Here is a 24249-nt window from a genome sequence, read left to right as displayed (position 1 = left end):
GGTTAGACTCTTGTTCTGTGATGTGGAGGATCAGAGGCAGTGAAAAGTTCAAGAGTCGCCGCTGGTAGAGGCACTATTGGGCAGCCAGGGAATGGACAGTCATGACTCAGACGTAGTGTTCTATATGCAGACCTATATACTGACATTTGCAAGCTCAACTCAATTATATTGACGTCGCCTCCCACCCCACCCCCTTATCACCTCGGGGAACTATCTAGATGCCGTCCCCGCACTCTGAACGATTGGCGTATCGAAGAATACGCCGGTCGCCCCACCGCGATGTGACATGCAATTGGTGTTGCCCCGGAGGATATCTCACATTAGCTTGGATGGAACACGACACCCTGGCAGATCTAGTCACACGCCAAGCCCTGAGCTGCGCTGTGAATTTTGCCGCCGGTGGAGAGCCGGTCAATTAAATTGAATGGGATTGGTTGGATCATCACAAAACCTTGTGGGCGACAGCAGCCCAGTTAGTGCCGAAGCAACCTCACACAGTACTCATGGTGTGTGGAAACATAAGGAAGACTTTTGGGAACATCGTAGAAAGTCAAAAACAAGAGTCTCGTGTCTGTATATTTCTCGAATAGTCACGATGCAGCTGGCTTGACGTTTTTTCCCACCACATCGCAGAAACGTCCCTACTCACTGACTCTCGGCCCGTGTTCTTGTACTTAATATCCCCCTCAATATTAACCTCTTGATAATTTGTACAATAGTTCACAAAAGCTCTGCTACTAATTTGACACGCGCGGTCAATGGGTTGGATGAAGCTGAAGGCTGTTCACTTGGTGTCCTAGAGGGTACGACTAGAAATCCGGCACAACAGTTCTCATTTTAGTCTCACCCAGAGTGACCGCCTCAAACAGAACTGGAATGCTTAAAATGGCACATTGCAGTTGCTCCAACTTTGGCTGGATCCGCGCCATTTCCAGTCTTCAGCGGTGCAAATCTCGCAGCCTCCACGGTAGAGCGGAACCCAACAGTGACTCTCGGTACTTTTAGCGATCGCATTGGAAATGGGGATTGGTTTCCATATATTACACGTCTCTGCCCTTGAACAATGTGTTGGAGGCGTATGCGTCGCTTCCTATTTTATCTTTCAACTGCCTGCAGTGTTCTCAAACAGAAGACGGATGCTTGCGGCTTGTAAATGATCGGAGAAATGCTCTTCAAGATCCTCCCGATTTATTGTAGAATCGAGGTTCTACTAAGCTGGACGTAGTGGAGGCACATCGGAAGGTGATGGTATTTCTCCTCTACCGAGCAAACGGACCACGACATGCAAGGTACACCATGGTCTAAAAGGCCCATGAAGTTAATTTCTATTCCCGTTAACTCGAGGATGCAGTTCGTAAACTAGTACCGAATTTGTACTCTCCACTACTTAATCATGGCCATGGTAGTGAATTGGCTACCACAAATTGGCCGGCTTATCGGGCCAGTATAAAACTCACCGGCTCCGGTTCCGGTTCCGGTGCTGATCTTGACTCCATCGCTCATGCTCCTGCAATATAAAAGCCATGTGACAGGTGTGGCTCAGCTATCTGCCATATCATGCTCAAAATTCTGTGTTTCGATTGTCTAGCAATCCCGCGTTTCCTTGCGTCCGAAAGCTCACAGCATCCCGCACTTTGAGCATACACATTCCAGTTGATGCGATCAGAATGTCAGATCCAACTCTTCAGCTCAATCTCACTGCGCCTAATGGATTGAAAGTGTCTCTAAACTCGGGGCTGTTCGTTGACAATCAGTTTGTTACTGCCATCGGACAGAGTAAAATCACACCTATTGATCCCGCGTAAGTCTGGTGCCCCAGCTCTGTATTTTATATGCACGAGCCTCTCTTCCCACTTTATTGATACAGCTAATGTGGATTGAATGTAGTACTGGAACCGAGATATGTTGTGTTGAGTCGGGATCCTCAGAAGATGTCGATCGTGCCGTGAAAGCCGCAAGAGCAGCACTCAATCATACATCATGGCGTGATCTCTCAGGATCTGAGCGAGGTTCGATCATTACAAAGTTCGCGGATCTTATTCACGACCATCGAGAGATGTTAGCCACCATCGAGGCCTGGAATGGCGGCAAAACGTACACCGCAGTCCTCCAGATGGAAATACCGGCTGCAGTGGGGTGCCTTCGTTACTACGCAGGGTGGGCGGATAAGCTTCACGGCCAAACAATTCCAACCCATTCAAAGAAATTTGCATATACAGTGAGGCAACCTATCGGTGTATGTGGCCAGATTATTCCTTGGAATTATTCCATTCTCATGGCTGCTTGGAAACTGGGCCCAGCCCTAGCTACCGGCAACACGATTGTCCTGAAGCCCGCTGAACAAACGCCACTATCAATGCTTTACATTGCCAACCTCATTCCTCGGGCTGGATTCCCTCCCGGAGTAATCAATGTCATCAATGGCTATGGCAAGGATGTCGGTCATGCGCTGGCAAGCCACTTAGATGTGGACAAAATCGCATTCACTGGGTCGACTGAAACTGGGCGTACGATTCAGAAAAGTGCAAGCGTTAATCTGAAGAACTTGACGTTAGAGACCGGGGGAAAATCACCACTCATAGTATTTGATGACGCTGACATTGAGCAAGCAGCGCGGTGGGCTCACATCGGCATCATGAGCAATCAAGGTCAGATTTGCACTGCCAACTCACGGTTGCTTGTTCAATCAGGCGTATACAAGCAATTTGCGGCCCGGTTTGTTGAAATTGTCAAGTCTTACAAAGTTGGCGATCCTTTTGACTCCGATACCTTTCAAGGACCGCAGATCACAAGGGAGCATTTGGATAAGATCTTATCATATGTCGCATCAGCGGAAGAGCAAGGTGCAACTTTGTTAACCGGCGGCAAGGCATGCGATCGAAAGGGATTTTTTCTAGAGCCGACTGTTTTCCAGGACGTTACCCCGAGCATGAGAATTTATCGCGAAGAAATATTTGGTCCTTTTGCGGCTATTTCGTCGTTCGACAACGAGGTAGATGCTATTCGGATGGCAAATGAGACGGAGTTTGGACTGGCTGCATCTATTTTTACAAAGGATATGCAAAGGGCGCACCGAGTTACCTCGCAGCTCGAAGCGGGCATGGTATGGATCAACTCGTCGACAGATTCGGATTTCCGCGTTCCATTTGGCGGCGTGAAGCAAAGCGGGGTGGGCAGGGAATTGGGCGAGGCTGGATTGGAAGGGTACATGCAAACGAAAGCTGTTCATGTCAACGTGGGCCTTGAAATATAAATCTAGATTCGTTGTTACCGATTAGCGATTCAATTGAAGATTAACGAAGAAACCCGGTCTTCCCAGTGAGGTGTCATCAACGTACCGGGTACTAACGTTGTGCGAGTGTCCTGGAGTGTAGGCCAGATAGCGCTGAGTATCACTGGCGTATTTCATTATGGAGGGTACATCGTCTCCACAGTCGATTCGATGGCTATCTGTAGTGTCACCAGCGTAACTAGAAACGGGCAATACTGTGCATGAAGCCATCCCGTATCTCTCTAGACTGGAAATGGCTATCGGCGGCGGCTTTGATTCGACCAGGGTGTCCCATTAGTGCTACACTCCAACCAAGAAAGCGGGGGAAGCCTCGTCATAGGCCTCTGATGATAACGGCATATGTGACCGGATGGCCGGTATGCGGGGATGCTCCGTCCCAACCTCGACGAGCGAACATGACGCAAACACCAACGATATTGAAGAATCCAGCTACATGAAGATGCGTAACGAAGCTACTCGGGCCTGTGATCGCTGCCACGCCATCAAGGAGCGGTGCCAATGGACCAAAGCATCTCGCGATTGCGCCCGCTGCTGTCGTCTGGGCTTTGAATGCCAGAGCCTGCGTCCCTTGAAGAAGGCCGGCCGCCCTCCTCGCGCCGCACTCCCACGAAAGATGGCATCCGCACGCCGTGAAACCGACAATGTGAACAAGGCGGCAATCGTCGAGAGTCTGGACATGGGCCATCTCCTCTCGGCCTTGTACCCAAGCGTCACCCGGAGCCTCTCGCAATTCAATGACCTGAGCTTCGAGGATCAACGCCTCATCCAGCAAGTCATTTTCGACGATGATGCCATGAATACCTTCGTTCTCGGGCCGAGCTTTTGGGAAATGCACCGGGGGCTTCTCATTTCCCACTTTGTGGTTTCTAGACACACGCTTAAGGATGCATTTCTCGCCATGGGCAAGTGTTGGAACAAACTCACCGACAGGCCATCCGAGCAAAAAGTCGACTCCGATGCCTATAACCGACATGCGTCGTCTGCTCTGGCTCGGCTTCAGCAGTTCCAGGTTCACGACAGCCATGGGGTTTCAGAATGCCTCATCTTGGCCGGCATGATTGTGTCGTACGCCTACTGTTCGAGCGTCTCGGATGTTTCGACAGTATGCAACCAAGCCCTTGGCCTCATCAAGCCATCCTACGAGTCCGGGAGCAATCTCGGCTCCGACGATCTTGTCTTTTTGACCTGCATGATCGTGCCTGAACTGGTTCACTGCTTGCTCCATGGTTCAGTGCCCACATTGAGGTTTCGACCGATCCTCGAATCAAGACCCTCCGTGGATCGTTACATGGGGCTCTCGACTCCACTACTTCCATACTTCTACGACCTCTGTGAACTTGGAAACGCGCTAGCTCATGCCGACGACAATGATATCCGCCAAGTCCTCGAAGCGTTAGACCCCATTGAATCAGCAGTGCTGTCCTGGCAGCCCCAAATTCCAGATAAATTCTGCTCAGATTTCACGACTATCGAGGTTGCCCACATCCTATGCCAGGTGCAAGTCATGCGTTTGGCTGCGCTGCTCATTATCCATCGACTCAGATTCCCTTTCGGCTGCAACGACAAACCTGCAGAGACAATGGCTGCATGCATTTTGACCCAACTCGAGGTGACTTATTTGACAACCAAAAAACCCGTTGTGGCTGTCGGCTTGCCTGTTTTAGTGGCCTACCTAAATATCCAAGACAGCGCCGAGAGGGACCGGTGGTATTCACGCATTCCTGACATGGTCGGCTACACTCCCCCTTTCGCTGCATATTACCAGTGTCTCATCTCATCATTTTGGACCGCCAGGGATGTTTTGGAGAGTATCCCATGGTATAACATAGGGAGTGTTTTGTCACCATTAGTGTAAAATAAGCTGCAATAACAAAAAACAATGTTTGGTATTACAGGATAAGTGCTACTTACTTGCTTCTCCGCATCCCAGTACCATTTAATAGTCCATACCCCGGCTCGTTCCATTCAAACTCTTATCAACGACTTTGGAGATATCTAGACACTCTTCATCCCGCATCCCGCTAGTAAACACCTGTATCGAAAGAGGTGCCCCTTGCATGAGCGTGGGGTTGTCTAGATATCATTAGCAGCTGATTTCTAATCTTTTCTGGGTATACTGACAAGGAGCTCCGCCTTGACCAGGTTGAAGGTCGAACTGGGGTTCGGTTGATCCATCTGCTCTCCCAAACGGAATGACGCAGGCGGGATACTGGAAAAACGTCAGTTGAGACATATTCGAGGAATGAGCTGACATCGCGGGACACTTACATCAAGAACGTTCAGGAAAACAGTATATGGCGGGAGTCCATACATGTCGTGCTCAACCGCGGTATTTTGAGCTGCAGGGCCCACCACCGCGTCGAGCTCATAGAGGTTCCATATCTTGCGCCAGTTCTCGATTGCCGCCGACCTTTTGATGTTGGCGGCCGCCAGCCTGTCCATCTCAGTTTCAGTGGATGCCGTGGCTTGCGCTCCCATAGAATACACTTCTTGTATCTGCGCTGCGATTTGAACCTGGGACCGGATGGGCTTTTCCCCTGCTGAGGAAAGTAAAAGGCTAGCTGTCTTGTCAAAGCCGAATAGATCCCAGGCGATCTTGGTTGTGCTGCTAATCTGGCAATCTTCAGCATTGAGTCTGATCAAATGATGACCATCTGCTTCCAGCCTCTCGGTGGCCTCCTTTATAGCCTTTTTGATGGATGGGTGCAGGGGGAATTTCGGATCTTCAGCAAGAACTCCCAGGCGAAGCTTCCGGTTTGGGTCCGAAGACAGAGCTCTCCAGGGAACGTCAATAACTGTCGAATCATATTTTGATGGGCGCGCGTCAATCACGGCCTTGACAAAGATTTCAAGCGCGTTAATATCGTTGGCTAGAGGTCCAGCGCATGCGTTGATAAACTTGAGACCCCGATTGCTGCAGCTCTGTTGACCTCCGTAAGGCACGCGAGATGCCGTTGGCTTAAATCCGTATGTTCCGCAACAAAGCGCTGGAATCCGGATGGAGCCTTGAAATTCAAGTCGGTCAATTCCATACCCGAATGGTTACATTGAAATCAATTGTCGACAATCTCCACCAAGGAGCACTAGGTTGAGATAGGGCCTTGACCTCTGGACTCACCTGCAATGTCAGTGCCCACGCCAAGGGGCGATCCACGAAATGCCACCAAGGCCCCCTCTCCTCCACTTGAGCCTCCTGCGCCAAGCATTGTGTTCCAAGGGTTCAAGACTCGACCAAAGACGTTGTTATCCGAGTCTGCTGTCTGGATCGAGTGTCAACTTCAGATACGGCATGGGGAGCAAACAACTAACCATCATCGTTTGGGGTATGTTGGTTTTGACGTAGATGACGGCACCAAGAGATAGAAGCATATCAACGAGGCATGCGTTTGTGTCAGAATACTTGTCGAGATACGCGATCAGTCCTAAAGTTGCCTGTGTTCCAGTCACATGGAAGCAATCTTTGAGGCTAATAGGGAGTCCATGGAGAGGACCGGCCAGCTTCCCAGATTCCATCAACGAATCTAATTCTTGAGCTCGAGCCATGGCTTGATCAAAAAAGGTCTCAGTGAGGCAGTTGGTCTATCAGTGTTAGCACATGTAGTTATTGTGTATGGGCACCTTTTTTGTGCCGTTTTTGGCCTTTCATACCAATTGCTGGGCAATAGCCGCCCTCTTCGAGAACGCCAGGGTGACCTCTGCAGCAGTAAAGGCTCCGGTAGCTAACTTCTGGAGTAGTGCAGAGACGTCATAATCTTCTGTGATCTGAAGTTCCCTTTCCGTGAGTATACCTGAACGACGGGGAATATCGAGAGCCATAATTTCATTCTTATGCTCTTCCAACGGCATCTCAAGGGATTCAATTATGCCAGGAGTGAGAACCCAATCCTTTGGAATTGCTTCAAAACACTCGGCGCGCTTCTCACTCGCCCGAGCTACCCAACTCTCAGAGTCTCCATGATACAGATGTAGAGCCTTGCGGCCAGTGGGAGTATCGACAGTCATGGTAGCTAGATTTGAAACGGACCTTTGTTGTTAGAGTTTTGAATTGGTTCGGTGATAGGTGGGCATTCTTCTCGTTTATATATCCAGGGTGCTTACGAATCCCAAGAAGCGGGTCTGTCGTCCGGGAGTTATTAGATAGACCGGGCATTATCGAAATATGCCGGTGGATAATTAACGTCTCGCTAGGTCGAAAGCGTGTCACCTAAAAATAGTTCATCGGTACCCGATAGGTTGAAAAGGGATAATGGATGGGGAAGGTTCCAGTTGCCTAATACTATGGAACTGGGATACATCAATCCTGATTTTCAGTTCACGGTTTTCATGAAAGGGATCAACGAGGGCATTAAATATTTACATGGACTTTTAAACCACCAGAGATGACTGACCACGCCTTGAGATGTGTGAATATATGATCAACTCTCACTGAATACATCGCCCTACGAGCCAAATCTCGAATGATGATACAATCCATAGAGTTTAGTTAATTTCAATTATTCAGAGCGGACTAGATCCTAGAAGCGACGGTCCCGCAGAGCTAAGATAGATTACTCAAAGTCCCAAAACCATGGAATCCCCTCACGCAGAAGGAAAGATAGCGGCCATCTGCTCTGCTGCAAAGTCCATGGTACAAATCTCGAGCCTCTTTTCATCAAGCAGATATGCCGCTGGAAGCCAGTCGGGCACCTCTTCTCCCAGTGCCATCCGAGCCACCGCTTCGCCACTCAGCCAAGCTTTGTCCATACCGTGGCCATTGAATCCAGCAGCTATCCATTCACCGTCTCCTGTTCTGTCTGTAACTGCAGGCCCTAATTTTCCAATGAATGGAAGTCCATCTGCCGTAAAACCCATGATACCTGACCATATCTTTTTCATCTCCGTGCCTTCAGTATCAACAAAGACTCTCGGTATGATGGAGGAGAGATTTTCCGTCGCTTGATCTGAGATGACGGAGTCGTCGCTTGATAACATCGTCTCGAGGCTCTGGTTCTCTCCTCCGATCCAAATATCACCCGTGTGAGCGTTTTGCTGAGCATAATAGAGACCTGGCGATAATCTCCCAGTCTCCGGGTCGTATTCATGCTTCTGCATTTGTGTCCATGAATAAACACTTCCCAGCTGAGGAAAAGCAGGGCCAGGACTGTGAACGGACATTGTACCTCTCAGCGGATACAGCCTGCCTGTGAGTTGTGGAAGCAGGTGTGTAGCATGGCCGTTGGTACAGTGAATGACCTTCTTTGCCTTGATAGACCCTCGCGGTGTCTCGATGACATAACCTTCGCCATTGCAGGCGATCGAGGTCGCTGGCGTGTTGGTTTCTAGAGAAAACCGGTCCGGGTAATCCCTCAAAAGATATCGCAAGACTGCTGTTAAAAGGCGATATGGCCACAATGCGCCAGCTCCATGTTGTTCGAAAACGGCAACACCGCCCTTATACCTATAATCCTGTAAAGACCCAAACTACGATTAGTCTTCGCCTATTGCCAAATATGTTGTGACTTGCCTTGAACGCGTCTTGGTCATCGATAACCTTTTGCTCCAAAGTGCAGGATGTAACAGCCTCTTTCAACAATTTCAGGGACTGCTTCAGAGGTTCCAGAGTCTCTCTATCCATGATGATAGAAGTGGATATGAGTGATCGCAACTCAGCCGCGTCACGATCCTTGTCCTCGAGCTGTGCTGCCAATTCTTTGAGGCGAAGAATATTAGCCTCGCTGAAACGGAGAATTTGTACAGCCCGCTCAACTCCAAGGCCATCTACGAGGCTTTGGAAATGACCGGCTGTATCTGATACAATGTGGCCCCCATTGCGGCCTGTGGCGCCGCTGACTGCACTGCGTGCTTCCAGTATGGTGACACGCAAGTTAGATCCAGCAGGATGGTTCAAAAGAGTGTGAGCAACACCACAGCCTGTGACACCGGAGCCGATGATGACTACATCCGTGTCTTGGGGGAAATCTGGCGATTGGATATTCGCGATTGAATCTGGTGGTTCCTGCCAAGCGGACGTGGTTGGATTGGGGTTTGGCAATCCTGGAGCAAGTGCAATTCGCTCCTTGAATCTTTCAATCATAGCTGCGCCAGTTAGACACAGGTAATGGAGATAAACTGAGATCAAACGTGATGTTCAACTTACTGCGTGGGGCCATGGTGGACGGTTGTTATCGCTGGGCAAGTTCAACCTATTCGTTGAATTCGTGATGAGAGTGATGGTGAGGTAAGGAGGGGGAAAATTCAAGACACCTGGCATCTAAAATAAGCATCATCAAACGTAAGCCTTTCGCCAATCCCCGACACATCACAAGGCCGACGGTTAGATATTGCGGGGAAAATCGAGGCCGGCGGAAACTTCCCGGCGGAATGATTTAATTGACCGGTCAAGTCGCCGGCTTATCTACACACGAAATACACAATATTTATGACTAACGACACCAGCCCCTCATAATTGATTCCGGCTGTTCCGTTATAATGTAAATCTTAGCCTCCAACAAATTGAAGAACAAGTTCTAGACTGCTCGACCGAGGAATAATGCCCCCGCGCCAATGATGACACTTGCAAAAACGGCTAAGAACGTGCCAGCACCTACACCTTGTTTACCAGCTACGACGGCGTGCTTTGACTTTCTGTAAGCAAAGTCGTTCGAAGCGATAAAGACACTCCGAAGCCAGAACCGATACTGCCAATCGGGGTACATGATGGTATTCCTGCCTGTGGTTGTCTCAATAAACCAGGAAGTACAACCTGTTGCCCAAACCAGTTCCTTGGCCTTCTCTTGGACGGTCGCAATGTCTCTCTGTTCAGCATCTGCCTTGACGTCGACGATATCCGGGGCGCTGCGGATAGTGGGCAGGATGGACCTGCTGTTGCGGAGAGCCTTCATCACCGGGTTGATGACGCGCATGGTGAAATTGATCTGGCACTCGGTGGTGTATATGACGGAGAGATGGCCGCTCAATGTGTTTGGGCCCATCATGACAAAGAAATTGGGAAACCCTGAAACGCATGTTCCGAAATAAGCAGATGAGGCTCCTTCACTCACTTCATCCCACTGACGATTGTTAATCCAAGACCTCAAGCGGAAGCAGGGCAGCTTACATGGTCGCTCAAGTCGACTCCATCCTTGCCCTGGATGTTCATCGGGGAGAGGAACTTTTGCGTCTCGAATCCGTTTGCGAGGATGATGGCATCTGCATTAACAACCCGCCCAGACTTTGTGCGCACGCCATTCTCCAAAACCTCCTCGGCCGGGTCGGTGTATATCAAATCGACATTGTCGCGGTGAAGGCTCAGCAAGTAGTCGGTATCGTTGACGCGACGCTTGCACCCAACTTCCGACTTTGGCACAAGAAAGTCCAGATACTTCTTGGGTGCATTCTTGCGGATGTAGTCAGCAGCCTCGGTTGACCAATTCTTACGAATATCGGCTCCAGATGTGACACGGAAGCCCCGGAAATCTCGTTCTTTCTCCCAGTACAAGCTTGCACGATAGATTCGCATGGCGAATGGAACCCATCTCATCATCCACTTAAACGAAGCAGAGTATTCCGGGTTTGGCCTTTCGGCAAGCCAGTGTGCTTGTCGACTGAACTGCGTAACCGTCTTGACTGCTCCATCACCTCCGCTAATGATGGGAACGAATTGGGTCGCGCTACACCCATTTCCTAAGTTGTATGAGCTCAATCCATGACACTTTGGGCCTTGACTTACCGATAACTACCACCTCTTTGTTCTTCCAGTCGAAGGAGTGATCCCACTCAGCAGTATGAAACATGCGACCTTGGTACTTGGACGCACCAGGGATCTCACACTTCTTCGGGATTGAGAGAGCGCCGACTGCGGAGATCAGGATCTTACATCGACGTTGGGTGACTCTGGTTGTCTTCAAGTCTCGGATAGTCACCAGCCATGTGCCGGAGTCATCCTCCCAGACTGCCGATTCAACCACAGATTGAAATCGGACGTGGTTATCAATGTCATACTTTCGGGCGACGTCCTTGAAGTAGGCGTAAATCTCGGGCTGCATGGCGAACTTCTGTGACCAATTCGGATTCAAAGCGAACGAATAAGAGAAGAAGTGAGAAGGAACCTAGAAAAAAAATGTGGTCAACACCAGAAACCCAATAGCGCTTGGCTAAAGACTTACATCACATCCGCATCCAGGGTATGAGTTCAACCACCAAGTTCCACCAACATGGTCAGATTTCTCAATCAGCTCGAAGTTTCGGGTGCCGTGCTGTCTGACAAGCTGAATAGCAAGGCCGATGCCAGACATGCCGGCACCAATGATGAGGACGTCAACATCATGGGTCATAGTGAAATGTGTTATACTCGCAAAGCAAGCGGGAAAATAAACGGCTATGCAACTGAATCAAGAGTTTTGTAATTGGAGCAATGGAATAAAATTGTTCTCATAAATGCTACTTCATATATAGAGTAGGTAATGCGGGGTGAGCAGATCGCCTGGAACGTGGATATTGACTGCCGTGCAAATTCTGGGGAAGGCCTCCAAGCTCATCCCGAACGTCGCGTCTCCATCACAGGGACGTTGTGGCTGATCACAACAGGAATCTAAGGCGAGATGGATTCGTTAGTGGCTCGGCTTGGCTTCCCCAAGTCTGCGTTCGGCAACGGAACTAAAATGAGACGCAGATCAAACGGCCCACCACGACTGGCACGCGTGAGAGAAAAACCGGAAATAGTCCCGAGGACCGTGAGAGCAAGAAACCATCAGTCCGCGTGACACCAACACGAGACACAGGGGCTACACTATGGGGATACCTTGGCGTACGAACATGGGTATGGGCGATTGCCATTCTCGTACGTGTAGCAGCGACCAGGGATTGAGCTTTGATTGACAATCCACCAGGGTACAGCGAAGTCTGCATGCCTCTCAAAATTTGAGGGATATCGTCCTGCCGGCTAGAAAATAAAAATTACACTCTCTGTCAAACCTGTAATGGCACCTTGGACCAGGTAAAATATTCGGTGGTGACTCTTCACGCTCGTACCGGTCTACGGTGGTACCCCGGGTCGTACCAGCGGGGTTACGGGGCCATCCGTGGGGCTCAGGCACTGAACGGATCGGGCTCGGCGACTTTAAATATCAAGAACCATTTTCCGTACCGTTGATGATCATCATTGCAAGACACGACCAGTCACAATACACCAGACATCAACCGTGATCAATATGCCCGTCACAATACATCTGGTTCGCCATGCTCAAGGCTTCCACAATCTGTGCCGGGAGAACGAAGCAATCCACGACCCCCGCCTGACGGAGCTTGGGGAGCAGCAATGCGAGAAGCTGAGAGCTCAATTCCCACACCACAAGCAAGTGACTCGCCTTTTTGCGTCTCCGCTGAGACGAACCTTGCAGACTTGTCTCTTGGCTTTTGGGTACAGAGATACGGCAGACACTCTCCAGCAGCCCCCGGTAGTCGCCATCCCGGAATTCCAAGAGGTGGCAGATTCGCCGTGCGACACCGGCTCTGAGCCAGCTACTCTTAAACAAGAATTTGAATCTCTTGTTGACCTCCATTGCGTTTACGATGGATGGAACTCGACATCGGAATGGGTTTCATGGCCGGTCAAGGCCGAGGCCGTGCGAGCCCGAGCAACGAAGGCCAGAAAGGTACTCCGCGAGATGCTCCAATATGCTGGCGACGATGACCATGTTGTCGTCGTCACACACGGTGCCTTTCTGCACTTTCTCACCAATGATTATCACGGCGTACAGCCAGCCAGAGGTAAGGCGCCGACTTGGAACAATCGAGCCTCAATTGACCATTCTCAGCGACAGCTTGGGAAAATACCGAATTCAGATCCTACCACTTTTCAGACCCCTCGGGCTACGATCCCGAGGCATGGCTGATGGAAACCGAGACCAGCTGGGAGCAGCGCCACGGCAACTTGGCCCGTCCGACTCAGAAGGACCAAGATCGACTACGAGAGATATTCCTTGGGCAGCTGGGAGAATTCCTGACTCCTACAGGATCTCATTGAGGACCGGCCGAGAAAAGTCCCAAAGAGGCACTGCCCCGGGTAATGTTAATTATGAAGAATTTTAGATGAAGGAAAATATTCTAGAAATATGTTCCGCGTTATAGGGTTAGATAGACTCGGGCAAATATAGGGAAGAATAGAAACGTGAAAATCCACCCTTGTGTTGGTAAAACTCGCCCGTTCGTTTTGTCGGCAAGATTCCAAGCAGTGACCGTGTTGGAGGCAGTTCTTCACGGAAAACTGCCTTCGCAAGTGGCTCGGTAAAATTTCCAACTTTTATTTTATTATGGTCGTCTGTGTTGTGGAGTCTGCGCTTTGGACTGCTTGATAAGCTCAAGTCCAGGCAATGTTACCGACTGGACGACGCACCTCATGCAGAATGGTCCACTGTGAGAAAGACGCCGTGTTACAACCTATTCTTGGCAGCCAATGAACTTCATGGGGAACATGCATAACCCCCCAGATTGAGGAACAGGACGCATATCCCGGTGACGAGAGTGTCTCATTGCAGGAGAAGCAGCGGCAGTTCTGCCGAAACTTTGATCACCCGACAGCGCCTCCTGCAGCTAGGTTAGGCAGCAATATTTATTGATTTGAATGATAAGAGGAAGAGAGGTTGATGCCGGATCACTTCATCAAGTATTCATCTGGAAGAACTTCGGATCATCACCACATCACAATGGCTTCTCCCTCTACCTCGCAACGCCTAAACGGCAAGGTCTGCATCGTCACCGGGTCCTCTTCCGGCCTTGGCAGGGCCATATCCTTGGCATATTCTCGCGAGGGAGCCAGCCTCGTATGTGTCGACCTGAAGCCGGGCGCTCGCGCTGAGGTGGCTTCCGAATGCGAAGTCAATACGGATGAGCTGGTCAGGCAAAAAGGCGGCCGTGCCGTGTTCATCAAAGCGGATTTGAGCAAGGCCGATGAGGTGGAGGCCATGGTGCATCGGGCTGTTGCTGAGTACGGTCGGATTGACGTGTAAGTCCCATCTCATCGGCGACGCATGTTTTCTGGACCGCAATTAACATGGCCAAAGACTTGTAAATAATGCAGGAATTTCCATCGAGGCAAACAATGCACCTCTCAGGATTCACGAAACCCCGGATGAGACATGGGACACGACAATGGCCGTCAACGTCAAGTCCATATTCTTGACCTCCAAGCATACCCTCAAGCAGATGCTGACCCAGGACGCCTTTCCTTCTGGGGATCGAGGGTGGATCATCAACATGTCGTCCATTTTCGGACTGGTTGCCGGCCACAACAACTGTAAGTAAATTTATCTAGCGCCGTCAACCCTTGCTTGTTGTCAGTCGCTAACAATTTAGGCTCATATGCTGCGTCCAAGGCCGCCGTGTCGAACCTCACGCGGCAAGTCGCTCTAGACTACGCTCCGGAAGGCATCCACTGTAATGCAATCTGTCCTGGCTGTATGTCGCAAGATATTCCAACCGACAAGAATCATGTTACTAACACCTCCTCTCCAGATACACAGACAGCCATTTTCAAGAACACAGTGGCCTATTTGGACGACGCCGAAGGCATTCGTTCACGACACCCTCTTCACGGTGTCGGCGTTCCCGAGGACATCGTTGGAGCTGCCATCTTTCTTGCTAGCGCTGAGGCGAGGTGGATTACCGGCGTGTCTCTTCCCGTTGACGGAGGATATACGGCTCAGTAAATGCTGGAGTTTGACTACTAGGAATGATCATGAGGTGTCAGATATAACCACCAATGCGATATTGGGATTGTAGCAATGAACCTGAAGCTCACGGCAATATTCTCGGACTGGTTCTCGGAGCGGAAGAGCCGGGGAATGAGCACCCCATGCATACCCCGGATGCAAAACAACACGCCAAGCATGTCGGACCGACAGTTGATCTTGTCGGACCGACATGGGTTTAGTGTAGTGAGGGGTACCTGGGGAAGGTTATTTATTTAATATTAAAGATGCCATGAAACTGGAGCCCCTTCTCGCATAAATACTTTTGCCCTTTTCAAACTTGCATCGCCATTCTTTCGTTTATGTTTATTCAGAGCAGCTATAGAGCGTTGGTGCTATTTGAACAACATGCCTAACTCACTCGCCGTCGCCAAGCGGGCTCTTCGACACACGCCTCCAGCCTACCACCTTAAAGCCCCACACGGATGGATCAATGACCCGTGTGCACCAGGATATGATGCTGTGACCGGTACCTACCACCTATTTTACCAATGTGAGCTTCATTCCTCGAGCATCAACTCGGCACTCTTATGCACATGCGACCGAAGCACTTACACTGTATCAGGGAATCCGGAATCGTGTGACTGGGGCAACATCGCATGGGGACACTTCACTAGCCGAGATGGAATCTTTTGGGAGCAAAACGGCGATGAAGCCAAGCTCAAACCCGACAATCCGTACGACAAAGAAGGCGTCTTCACCGGTTGCTTTTGTCCCACAGGCCTTTACGGAGAAGAAGGGCAGCTAAGCGTCATTTACACATCTGCGTTGAGGCTTCCTATACACTGGACAAAGCCATACTCCCGAAACGCTGGACTGTCAGTGGCCGTGTCCAAAGACGGTGGCCGAGAGTGGGAAAAGAGCGACCTTAATCCGATCTTGTGTGGCGAGCCCGAAGACCTTGTCGTCACAGGCTTCCGCGACCCCTTCCTCGCTGAGTGGCCCGCTTTGGACGACATACGAGGCGAGAAGAGCCTCTATGGCCTTGTGTCGGGAGGAGTGCTGGACCAAGGGCCTACCGTATTCATTTACGCGGTATCGCCGGATAACTTGACCAAGTGGAACTACCTGGGACAGTTCGTTGACATGCCTGTTGGATACCGCCCACCAGGACGGTGGAGTGCAAATTTCGGTGTCAACTGGGAGTGTGCCAACTTCATGACTCTCGGCCATGGCTCAGAGTTGGGACATTTCTTGATATTGGGCTCAGAAGGCAAACTAGATGCGGAATGCGTCAACGACGACGAGGACGATAACTGGGTACAGCCGTTGTGGTTGGCTGGCTCCCTGGAAAACAATCCGACAGGGCCTAAGCTAAAACACGAGTACAGCGGTATGTTTGATTATGGATGTTTCTATGCGCCAAACTCATATGAGCATCCTGAGACAAAGAAAAGGGTGCTTTGGGGTTGGCTCAAAGAGGATGAGCTATCCTTGGCTCGACGCGAATCCAAGGGTTGGACTGGACACATGTCACTGCCGCGGGAGATATTTTTGTTCACTGCCAAAAATGTAACTGGGACATTGAAGACGCCTTTGGAAGATATCCACTCTATCAAAGTGTTGGATATCAACCCAACAGGGAGGAAAACAAAGAGCGTGCAGACATTGGGTATCCGGCCATTATCTGATCTTCAGAGACTCAGGCCAGCTAAACACACTCATTGGTCGCATATTGGAGAAAACAGCGACTCTGGGAAACTTGCAGAGAATGCGTCCCCCAGCTGGGAGTTGGAGGCCGTCATCAACGTCCAACGGGACCAAGGCCGCGCGGGCTTCTTTATCCGGCACAACGACGACCTGACCCAGCGAACAAGCATCTTCTTCTCGGCCCAAGACGAAGAGATTGTGGTTGACAGAAGTCAGTCAAACCGCGAAGCAGATGTGAAAAAGAACGAGGTTAGCGGGCCGTTTACACTGTTCCGCTTCGACGACGAGGGTGCGGAAGTGTTGGAGAAACTGAGGCTCCGAATCTTTTGTGATGGCGATGTGCTCGAAGTCTTTGCCAATGATCGATTTGCGCTTTCAACGATGGTATATTCAGATGTGCCGCTGAGTTCCGGCATCAGCTGGTTTGTGGAAGGGCAAGGCTCAACTCCAATAGTGTTTGAGTCTATCAAGCTATGGGACAACCTTGCCAATGTGATGGCATCTCCTCTCTCTTAGACCGCCGAGTTAGATAGGTGAGATTTAATCCACTCCTGGTTGATTCCCTTGTAGTCCTGGATGGTATACCCCTGGAAGATTTCCTTTCTCCACGTCTTCTTCCGCTTGTTCTGAACGCCCAGGTCCTTCAGGAGCATGTCGGCATATGGAATAGCGTCGTACACAAACTCTGGATACCAAGATGAGAAGCCACAGGGATAGCGAAGCTTTCCATACCGACTTGTCAGGGCTGTTTGTTTGTAGACCTGCGCTCTGTCAATGTCGATTTTGTTGTTCAGATATGCGTAAGCCCAAAGAGCCTGAGTCTCGGCGATGATCATGTTGCTCGTGCTATGAACCATCTTGATGAATACAATAGAGTGGTCGTTGCGGGTCGTGAGCTCTGGTGATGCGATGCCCCGGTAGAGTCGGTACGGAGAGACTTTTTGCTTGTAGGGAATGATCTGCTTTGGTTGCTTGGAAAGGTAGGGGAAGCGAGAGAGAATTTCCTTCTCGGCTTCACTGTCGAGGGTTTCCCACAGCGATGCCTCTTTTCCCTCCACGATGCTGCACGGAATGCCCAATTCGCGCTCTATGCCGGCGGGGGAATACTTGACGGTAGGGGCTAGGTTCCAACCGGTAATGGCGATCAATGCGTCGGTGTGAAATTCACTCCCATCGCTTAGATGTACAGTTCCGTTCTCGGAAAGGCACGAAATGTCCTTTTTAGTGAGCTTGACCTGTCCAGACAAAAGGTAATCGTGGATGTTGCCAGGGTAATTCAGGACGCCGACTCGAGCGGACCAAAAGAGACTAAGAAATTAGTAAGTAACGACGCGCCGCTTCAAACAGTAACGGGCTCTGGGGATTTACCTCTCGTAGGGCTCAAGCAACGCAAGAGCGGGTTCTTCTCTATACCGGTTTCCACGGACAGTGTCTTCTCGAATCTTCTCCCAGAAGTGATGAACGACGAGTCTGCCAAGCCAAGTTCCATGAAGCAGCGCTCGGATCCACCCGAAGCCGTCGTAGTTACCCCAGATGCAGGGACTGAACCAAGAGAAAAATCTCATGGTGGCGAGATGCTCAAGCATCACCCGAAAGGGGCCCATGTTGACCCATGGAGGTGACATCCACACTGGGCCGCCTCCAGATTCGCGTATGATCCAGTCAACCTGCTTTCCGTGGGATGCCATGAGCTGCACAGTGTCGTAGCCAGTCTTAGAGGCGCCGACAACGGTTACCGACTTGACTGAGGGGTCCTCGGCTACACGGCGGCCTTCCTCTTTCAACTGGCCGTGGTTGAGGATGGGCTTGCCGAAAGCCGCCTGGCCAGGGATAGATACAGGGTTCGGCGTGGATGCTAGACCACTGCTGACGATGAGTTTGTTGCATTGGAAATGCACAGTTGAGTCAGGACCATCAGCCGTTCCAAGTGCCTTGGCTGTGATTTTCCAGCCCTTGTCCATCTTGGTAATCTCTTGAACATGGGTTTCGAACTGGATCCGCCGTTGGATATCAAAATGAATAGCGAAATCCGTCAAGTAAGAGTGGAGAACGGAACCAGGAATATGGGAGCCTGCCTTAAGCCCATATTTTTCGCCCATTGGGAAGTCAGTGAACTCGTATGTTCCCAATAGGTTGTTGGTTTTGAGACCATCATAGCAGTTTTCGTCTGCCCAAACACCCCCGATAGTCTTCCGCTGTACTCAAAATAGTCAGAAAGGATCATAATGAAGCTTGTTTAAAATCATGGCGTACCTTTTCAAGAAGGAGAATGTCGGCAGTGGGTTCGGCCTCCAAATAGGTCTTTGCAGCGGAGAGGCCACCGACTCCTGCATCCACGGCGTTAGATGATCAAGACGTACAGACTAGAAGCCGCTTACTTACCCGTTCCGATGATTATGACATCGACAAATTTAGACTTTGAATCCATGGTGATATAGTAAAGTAACGTCGTGTCATCCAATTCTGTCGATTGTACTTGCACCATCAGTTCGATACTGGGCTGAGACTAGAGTTTATATGCCTGGCTTAGACCATGATTGTCCATATCATTTCCATCCTGAGTTGCACCACTCTATTCAAGTTGAGCCACCCGTCATTTGCGCCCCATGATATTCCCACCACCCCCATCTACAGTACTTCCTCAATTAAGATGGTACTTAGGGTTGTAGAGTGGTACGTTGGCCCAGTTAGCAAAGTGGGACAATCGTAAGGTGGGGACACGCCTGTGATGAAGATACGGAGCGACAGAAAAGGTGGGGAGGGTGTTATCCGATAAAGAAACCAGAAGAGCCGACGCTTGGTTCAGATTGGTCCAGGTTCGGATTAGTGAGAGGGGGAAGGATGACGGCTTCCGACGATCCAGCGGGTAACCTCACTTTTCACATACGAGCACGCTGCAGTCATGAGCGACCAGAATGAGGCGGAGCAGAAGCCACCCGAGTATCGCAGTGGCAGACGCCATCGCTGCCTCAAACCCGGCTGCGGAAAGTCATTCAGCCGCCCATCGCACCTTGAGCGCCATGCCCTGAATCATTCAGATACGCAATGGACGTGTGCCCGTTGTCAGGCGTCATTTAAACGGCTAGATCTTCTAGGTAAGCGTAGAATGCTCGACTCTCGGTTGAATTGAGACTCAAATGTCAATCTAGAGCGGCACAAGGCCCGTCATTTACACAAAGACCGACTAGCCGGCGGGCGCGGTAAGGGCGTTCTGAAGACCAAAAGGAGACGAGCCCTTGGCCAACACTCCCGGGATTCCAACATTTCTACAGCAGCAACTAGAGACACTGCCTTTCCTGCGTTGCTCTCGCCAGTAGATACGATAGCATGCGCCTCCACCACCCGGGCAATTGATGGCACATCTCATAGTCTACCTGATAAGGGCATACTAGACGGCGAAGTACGCCAGCAATCGTTGACGCACTTCTCGCCACTGCCCTTTGAAGAAGGCTTTAACCACTGGCAAGAACTGGAAAACATATATCACGATCCGGCTTTTGACTCGGTCCATTTTAACGTATCAAGCCTGTCATCGGATCCCCTCGATGACCACAATATCCTGGGCCAGACTCCTCAGACGCTCAGTGTTCTAGATTGGTTGGACGAAGAGAGTTCAGCTCCCACCACTGGATCAGTCATAGAGCCATCGCGTGGAAGCGGGCCGAGCCTTGACGCCCAATGCCCGGCTATCGACGTCGGGGAGCCGGCGACACTGGTGACTTCTACTCTGGTCAAATCACCTTCATCATCCGGTGTGGAAACCTCTAATATCATTGAGCATATCCATGATCAAACAGACTGTGAAGAGTCAGATCCTGTCGATCAGCTGAATAATCTCAACATCACTGGCTCCCGGATTTCCTCTACAAAGCGACGAGAGATTATAAGCTACATATCAGACATACGTCCGGTACACCCAGATGGATCCTTAGTCGATGAGCACAATTCTAACCTTGGATTGGGTAAGATGCAACATGATTTGGATCTCTTTTTTAAACACTTCAACACCGAGTATCCGTTGATACACCCACCTACCTTTGACGCCAACACGGCCAGCCCCATGGTCCTCTTGGCTATGCTCATCATGGGCGCCACGTACGGATCCCGAGAATCACATCAGCTATCCGTCTGCCTTTATGATGCGGTGATTCCACACATATTGAGCGGTTTAATCAGTATCCCAATGCCCGATCTAGCAACTCTTCAGGCTTTTCTTGTTCTGGAGTGCTACGGCATGTATCGAGCTGGACCGTATCAGAGGGAGAACGCAATTCTCATTCATACGCTACTATTTAACGTAAATTCTAGAAATTATCCATTTCGTCCCTCATTCCCAAGCTAATTTACGGTTTAACAGGCTATCCGACGACTCTCAAGATATCACGTCAGAGCCAGGATCGCCCTCCCTGACTCCTTGACGCACCACCAAGAAGACTGGGCGGTATTTGCTTATGCTGAGCAGTACAAGAGGTACAGGATCTCAACCCCGCGTCTTTGAAAAAAATTCTTGCCGCTGATAATCCGCAGGCTGATTTTATTTGTCTTCATGTGGGACACACAAAATGTCTCATGCTTCTCTTTCATGCCGAGCATGTCTACCCAAACCATCAGCGTCCACCTACCTTGCCACAACAATCTTTGGGATGCCAGTAGCGAAGAAGACTGGAAGAGACTAATCATTCTACACGACGAGCAGCCCAAGTTTAATAACGTTCTACAAAGCATTGTAGAAGGCAGCAACATCTTACAATCCGAGACTCTCAGCACGCTGCCGCTGACCTTCCTCCTCCACGGACTAATGTGCATGTGTAACGACATGGTGCATTTTAACAACAGGGCGATCCACATCAACCAGAACAAAGGAGATGATCAAAATTCACCATTGTGGAGACTGCAGTTGATGCATGCCTTGGACGTATGGAAGGCTCGCTATGACGCATATTCGATGGAAACGGTCCAGAGCACTCGGGGTGGGCACATCCAAGCTGATTTTGAGAAGGATACAGTCTCACTTTTAGCTCTATACCACACCGCCCACATCATTGTCAATACTGATGTGCGCAATCTACAGATTGCAGCTGGGGCCAAGGCCGTCTTTGGGCACATGGTGACTTCCGAAGATCGCGCCGAGAGCACACAGCTCGTGCAGCAATGGGTACAACAAAGTCCAAAGTCAGCAGCCCACGCAGCATGGCACGCAGCACAGATGTTCCGAGAAGGCCTGCTCAAACTTCAATCCTGGGACGACACGGAAGCTTTTCATTATCCTTGGTGTCTGTACATTGGCACGCTGACTTGTTGGGCTTTCCAGCACTTCTCGGTCGAGGGAGTCGTCTGCAATCATGATTCTATGCAGAAGGGGGAAATGGCCGGGAACTCCAAGGCTTCGATGACCAATACCGTCTCTCAAATGGCGTCGTTGACTCTGATGAATGACAGCAAGAGGCCGACGGAATGCTGCACTCACGGTTTGGCGGTTGAGGTTGCCGAGTATCTGAAGACTATCCGCTGGACGGCAGCATACGAGGCAACCAAGGTTCTCGAGGGATTGGCTGGGCTGGGTCGACCCGTTAGCTAGTCTGGAACAAAATTTGTTGAGACTTACACCACACTGCCACTATTATATTGTTGACTGCTTTACTGAGAACAAGGCCCTGATCCTCGGCTCTCACGATGCACCAAGCTAAACCTCAACTCTGATCATTAAATCAGCAGCCCTCAACCGATGCGTTTGGCAACGCAGAGCCAGCTGCGATTCCAGGAATCATCTGTGAAAAATCAATTACGTCCAAATTTGCGGATGTCGAGGCTCTCGTCAGGGTTCACGCTTGGGTCATAAATCCTGCCGACAAACATGATTCCGGCCATTGAAGCATGATTGAAGCCACTGGGAGCAGGTTGTACCTAGCATATCAGACGACGCTATGCTCAAACAGGAATGAATAGACCTGCGATATCATGCTAGACTGAAAAGGGAAAGTATAGACCAATATCTCCTCAGCCCGATTAACCATGTCACACCAAGCGATCAGAGGGTATAAATGCAATTAAAAGGGCAGAGTCAGATGCATTCCTGTCCCTCTTTCAAATAATAAAACTTCGTGGCATTTACTCTCTCCTTGGGGTACTCATTCGTCACTATTTCCCCCCACGCTTCAAAATGGCTCGCATCATCATCTACAATACCACCATCCTAACCCTAGATGACAACGACAACTTCTACTATCCGGGAACAGTGGAGATAGAGGATGATTGTATCACCAAAGTCTACGGCGGCAACCCCAGCGAGGAACTCCTAAATGACTCATTTGTTACACTCCTAGATGGCACCGACAAGTTGGTGATGCCGGGGTTCGTCGACTTGCATTTCCACACCTCAGTGGCAAAGGTATTATTTCCCCCCATGTGCAAGAAGTAAGCTGATTCATTGTTAGGGATTTGGAGATGAACTCCCCCTCAAGGAGTATTTAGACGAGGTCTGGTATCCAAGCGTCCGAGCCTTGAACAAGGAGCGAGCTTTTACTGCAGCGATGCACTCGTACTGCACGGCGATCAAGTCTGGGACCACGACCGTCAACGACATGTACCGGTTCGTGGGGTCACTTGCCGATGCAGCCAGTAAAATCGGCATCAGGGCTGTTCTCAGCAATGAAGTAGCTCTTGCAGAGCACAAGCTCGACTTGATTGAAGACAACGAAGCGTCCTTTCTGGAAAATGACGGCAGAGAGTCTGGTCGCATTAAAGTCTGGATGGGCCATGAATGGATGTGCACTTCGAATCTCGACTTGATGGCCCAGGTAGGCCAGATGAAGAAAAAGCTGGGCACAGGCTTGCATATCCACCTTTGCGAATCTGAGCAGGAGGTAGAGGATACTCGAGCGAAATACGGAAAGACGCCCATGGAGATTGCCTACGAATCTGGCTGCTTAGGCCCCGACACAGTGGCAGCGCATTGTGTGCATCTCACTGACAATGACATTGCGTTGCTTGCAAAGTCCGGTACGTCGGTGTCTTATGACCCCGGCTCCAACGCAAAGCTAGGAAATGGCATTGCTCGACTTCAAGATCTGCACGCTGCCGGTGTCAATGTTGGAATGGGAATCGACGCTTTCGAATGTGAGAACAGCCCGGACATGTTCGAGCTCATGAAGTTCGGCTCGCTCATCCAACGAGCCTTGCACAAGGATGCATCGCTCGGAAAACCCCAGCACATTCTACGCATGGCAACCAAAAACGGCGCGCAGGCCCTCGGTATCAATGCAGGGGCTGTTCAGCCAGGAAAGAAGGCCGATGTCATCGTGGTAGACTTGACCAAGAACCAGATGTTCACTCCGCTCTTGAAAGACCCCAAAAAGCGCAAGACAATGTTGGAGAGCCATCTGGTGTTCGGCTGCAATGGGTCTGCAGTTCAACATTCCATCATCGATGGTAGACTGGTTATGAAGGATTTCCACGTATTGGCTGTGGACGAAGAAGCATTGCGCAAGGAAATGGACGCGATGTTCGAGGTCATTTCAGAAGAAATGAAGAGTCTAAGGGTAGAAGGTCTTACAGAATAAAACATGCAGCGTTGAGCTCTCG

At 50.3% G+C, this 24249-nt stretch overlaps 11 protein-coding genes across 11 annotated transcripts; 7 read left to right on the top strand and 4 right to left on the bottom strand.

The window, feature by feature from the left end:
* Nucleotides 1–1667: 1667 nt before the first annotated feature.
* BGZ61DRAFT_338117 (aldehyde dehydrogenase domain-containing protein) lies at nucleotides 1668–3253 on the top strand (the record flags this gene model as incomplete). Its single annotated transcript, XM_046239098.1, has 2 exons — nucleotides 1668–1801; nucleotides 1888–3253. The coding sequence occupies 2 exons, from the start codon at nucleotides 1668–1670 to the stop codon at nucleotides 3251–3253; spliced, it is 1500 nt and encodes a 499-aa protein (XP_046113166.1).
* A 478-nt stretch (nucleotides 3254–3731) lies between these two features.
* Nucleotides 3732–5147, top strand: BGZ61DRAFT_489306 (uncharacterized protein; the record flags this gene model as incomplete). The annotated part of the gene is made up of 1 exon (XM_046250201.1): nucleotides 3732–5147. The coding sequence occupies one exon, from the start codon at nucleotides 3732–3734 to the stop codon at nucleotides 5145–5147; it is 1416 nt and encodes a 471-aa protein (XP_046113165.1).
* Nucleotides 5148–5228: 81 nt separating this feature from the next.
* On the bottom strand, nucleotides 5229–7294 carry BGZ61DRAFT_544809 (amidase signature domain-containing protein; the record flags this gene model as incomplete). The annotated part of the gene is made up of 6 exons (XM_046255279.1): nucleotides 5229–5365; nucleotides 5414–5501; nucleotides 5561–6297; nucleotides 6411–6552; nucleotides 6602–6871; nucleotides 6941–7294. 6 exons carry the CDS (start codon nucleotides 7292–7294, stop codon nucleotides 5229–5231), a joined length of 1728 nt encoding a protein of 575 aa, XP_046113164.1.
* A 576-nt stretch (nucleotides 7295–7870) lies between these two features.
* BGZ61DRAFT_583294 (FAD dependent oxidoreductase) lies at nucleotides 7871–9452 on the bottom strand (the record flags this gene model as incomplete). The annotated part of the gene is made up of 3 exons (XM_046256314.1): nucleotides 9429–9452; nucleotides 8803–9367; nucleotides 7871–8729 (listed from the first exon to the last, which is right to left on the bottom strand). The coding sequence occupies exons 1-3, from the start codon at nucleotides 9439–9441 to the stop codon at nucleotides 7871–7873; spliced, it is 1437 nt and encodes a 478-aa protein (XP_046113163.1). The 5' UTR covers nucleotides 9442–9452.
* A 262-nt stretch (nucleotides 9453–9714) lies between these two features.
* BGZ61DRAFT_489303 (uncharacterized protein) lies at nucleotides 9715–11604 on the bottom strand (the record flags this gene model as incomplete). The annotated part of the gene is made up of 5 exons (XM_046250200.1): nucleotides 9715–9747; nucleotides 9880–10341; nucleotides 10389–10954; nucleotides 11001–11379; nucleotides 11437–11604. 5 exons carry the CDS (start codon nucleotides 11602–11604, stop codon nucleotides 9715–9717), a joined length of 1608 nt encoding a protein of 535 aa, XP_046113162.1.
* Nucleotides 11605–12416: 812 nt separating this feature from the next.
* On the top strand, nucleotides 12417–13438 carry BGZ61DRAFT_502246 (phosphoglycerate mutase). The gene is made up of 2 exons (XM_046251723.1): nucleotides 12417–13039; nucleotides 13087–13438. The coding sequence occupies exons 1-2, from the start codon at nucleotides 12481–12483 to the stop codon at nucleotides 13293–13295; spliced, it is 768 nt and encodes a 255-aa protein (XP_046113161.1). The 5' UTR covers nucleotides 12417–12480; the 3' UTR covers nucleotides 13296–13438.
* Nucleotides 13439–13974: 536 nt separating this feature from the next.
* On the top strand, nucleotides 13975–15066 carry BGZ61DRAFT_409287 (uncharacterized protein; the record flags this gene model as incomplete). Its single annotated transcript, XM_046243214.1, has 4 exons — nucleotides 13975–14273; nucleotides 14332–14564; nucleotides 14624–14725; nucleotides 14783–15066. 4 exons carry the CDS (start codon nucleotides 13975–13977, stop codon nucleotides 14974–14976), a joined length of 828 nt encoding a protein of 275 aa, XP_046113160.1. The 3' UTR covers nucleotides 14977–15066.
* Nucleotides 15067–15366: 300 nt separating this feature from the next.
* Nucleotides 15367–17184, top strand: BGZ61DRAFT_338303 (glycosyl hydrolase; the record flags this gene model as incomplete). The annotated part of the gene is made up of 2 exons (XM_046239119.1): nucleotides 15367–15511; nucleotides 15584–17184. 2 exons carry the CDS (start codon nucleotides 15367–15369, stop codon nucleotides 17182–17184), a joined length of 1746 nt encoding a protein of 581 aa, XP_046113159.1.
* Nucleotides 17181–19096, bottom strand: BGZ61DRAFT_526348 (dimethylaniline monooxygenase; the record flags this gene model as incomplete). The annotated part of the gene is made up of 4 exons (XM_046252937.1): nucleotides 17181–17976; nucleotides 18037–18863; nucleotides 18922–18995; nucleotides 19051–19096. The coding sequence occupies 4 exons, from the start codon at nucleotides 19094–19096 to the stop codon at nucleotides 17181–17183; spliced, it is 1743 nt and encodes a 580-aa protein (XP_046113158.1).
* A 415-nt stretch (nucleotides 19097–19511) lies between these two features.
* On the top strand, nucleotides 19512–22656 carry BGZ61DRAFT_512749 (fungal-specific transcription factor domain-containing protein). The gene is made up of 4 exons (XM_046252154.1): nucleotides 19512–19763; nucleotides 19818–20965; nucleotides 21026–21138; nucleotides 21196–22656. The coding sequence occupies exons 1-4, from the start codon at nucleotides 19571–19573 to the stop codon at nucleotides 22244–22246; spliced, it is 2505 nt and encodes an 834-aa protein (XP_046113157.1). The 5' UTR covers nucleotides 19512–19570; the 3' UTR covers nucleotides 22247–22656.
* Nucleotides 22657–22828: 172 nt separating this feature from the next.
* Nucleotides 22829–24227, top strand: BGZ61DRAFT_471697 (n-ethylammeline chlorohydrolase; the record flags this gene model as incomplete). Its single annotated transcript, XM_046248252.1, has 2 exons — nucleotides 22829–23056; nucleotides 23103–24227. The coding sequence occupies 2 exons, from the start codon at nucleotides 22829–22831 to the stop codon at nucleotides 24225–24227; spliced, it is 1353 nt and encodes a 450-aa protein (XP_046113156.1).
* Nucleotides 24228–24249: the final 22 nt, after the last annotated feature.

The sequence above is a fragment of the Ilyonectria robusta genome (genome assembly GCF_021365365.1).
Source record: "Ilyonectria robusta strain PMI_751 chromosome Unknown BGZ61scaffold_1, whole genome shotgun sequence".
NCBI classification, from domain to species: Eukaryota; Fungi; Ascomycota; class Sordariomycetes; order Hypocreales; family Nectriaceae; genus Ilyonectria; species Ilyonectria robusta.
Note: the sequence above shows the minus strand (reverse complement) of the source record. Positions and strands in the feature narration are given on the sequence as shown.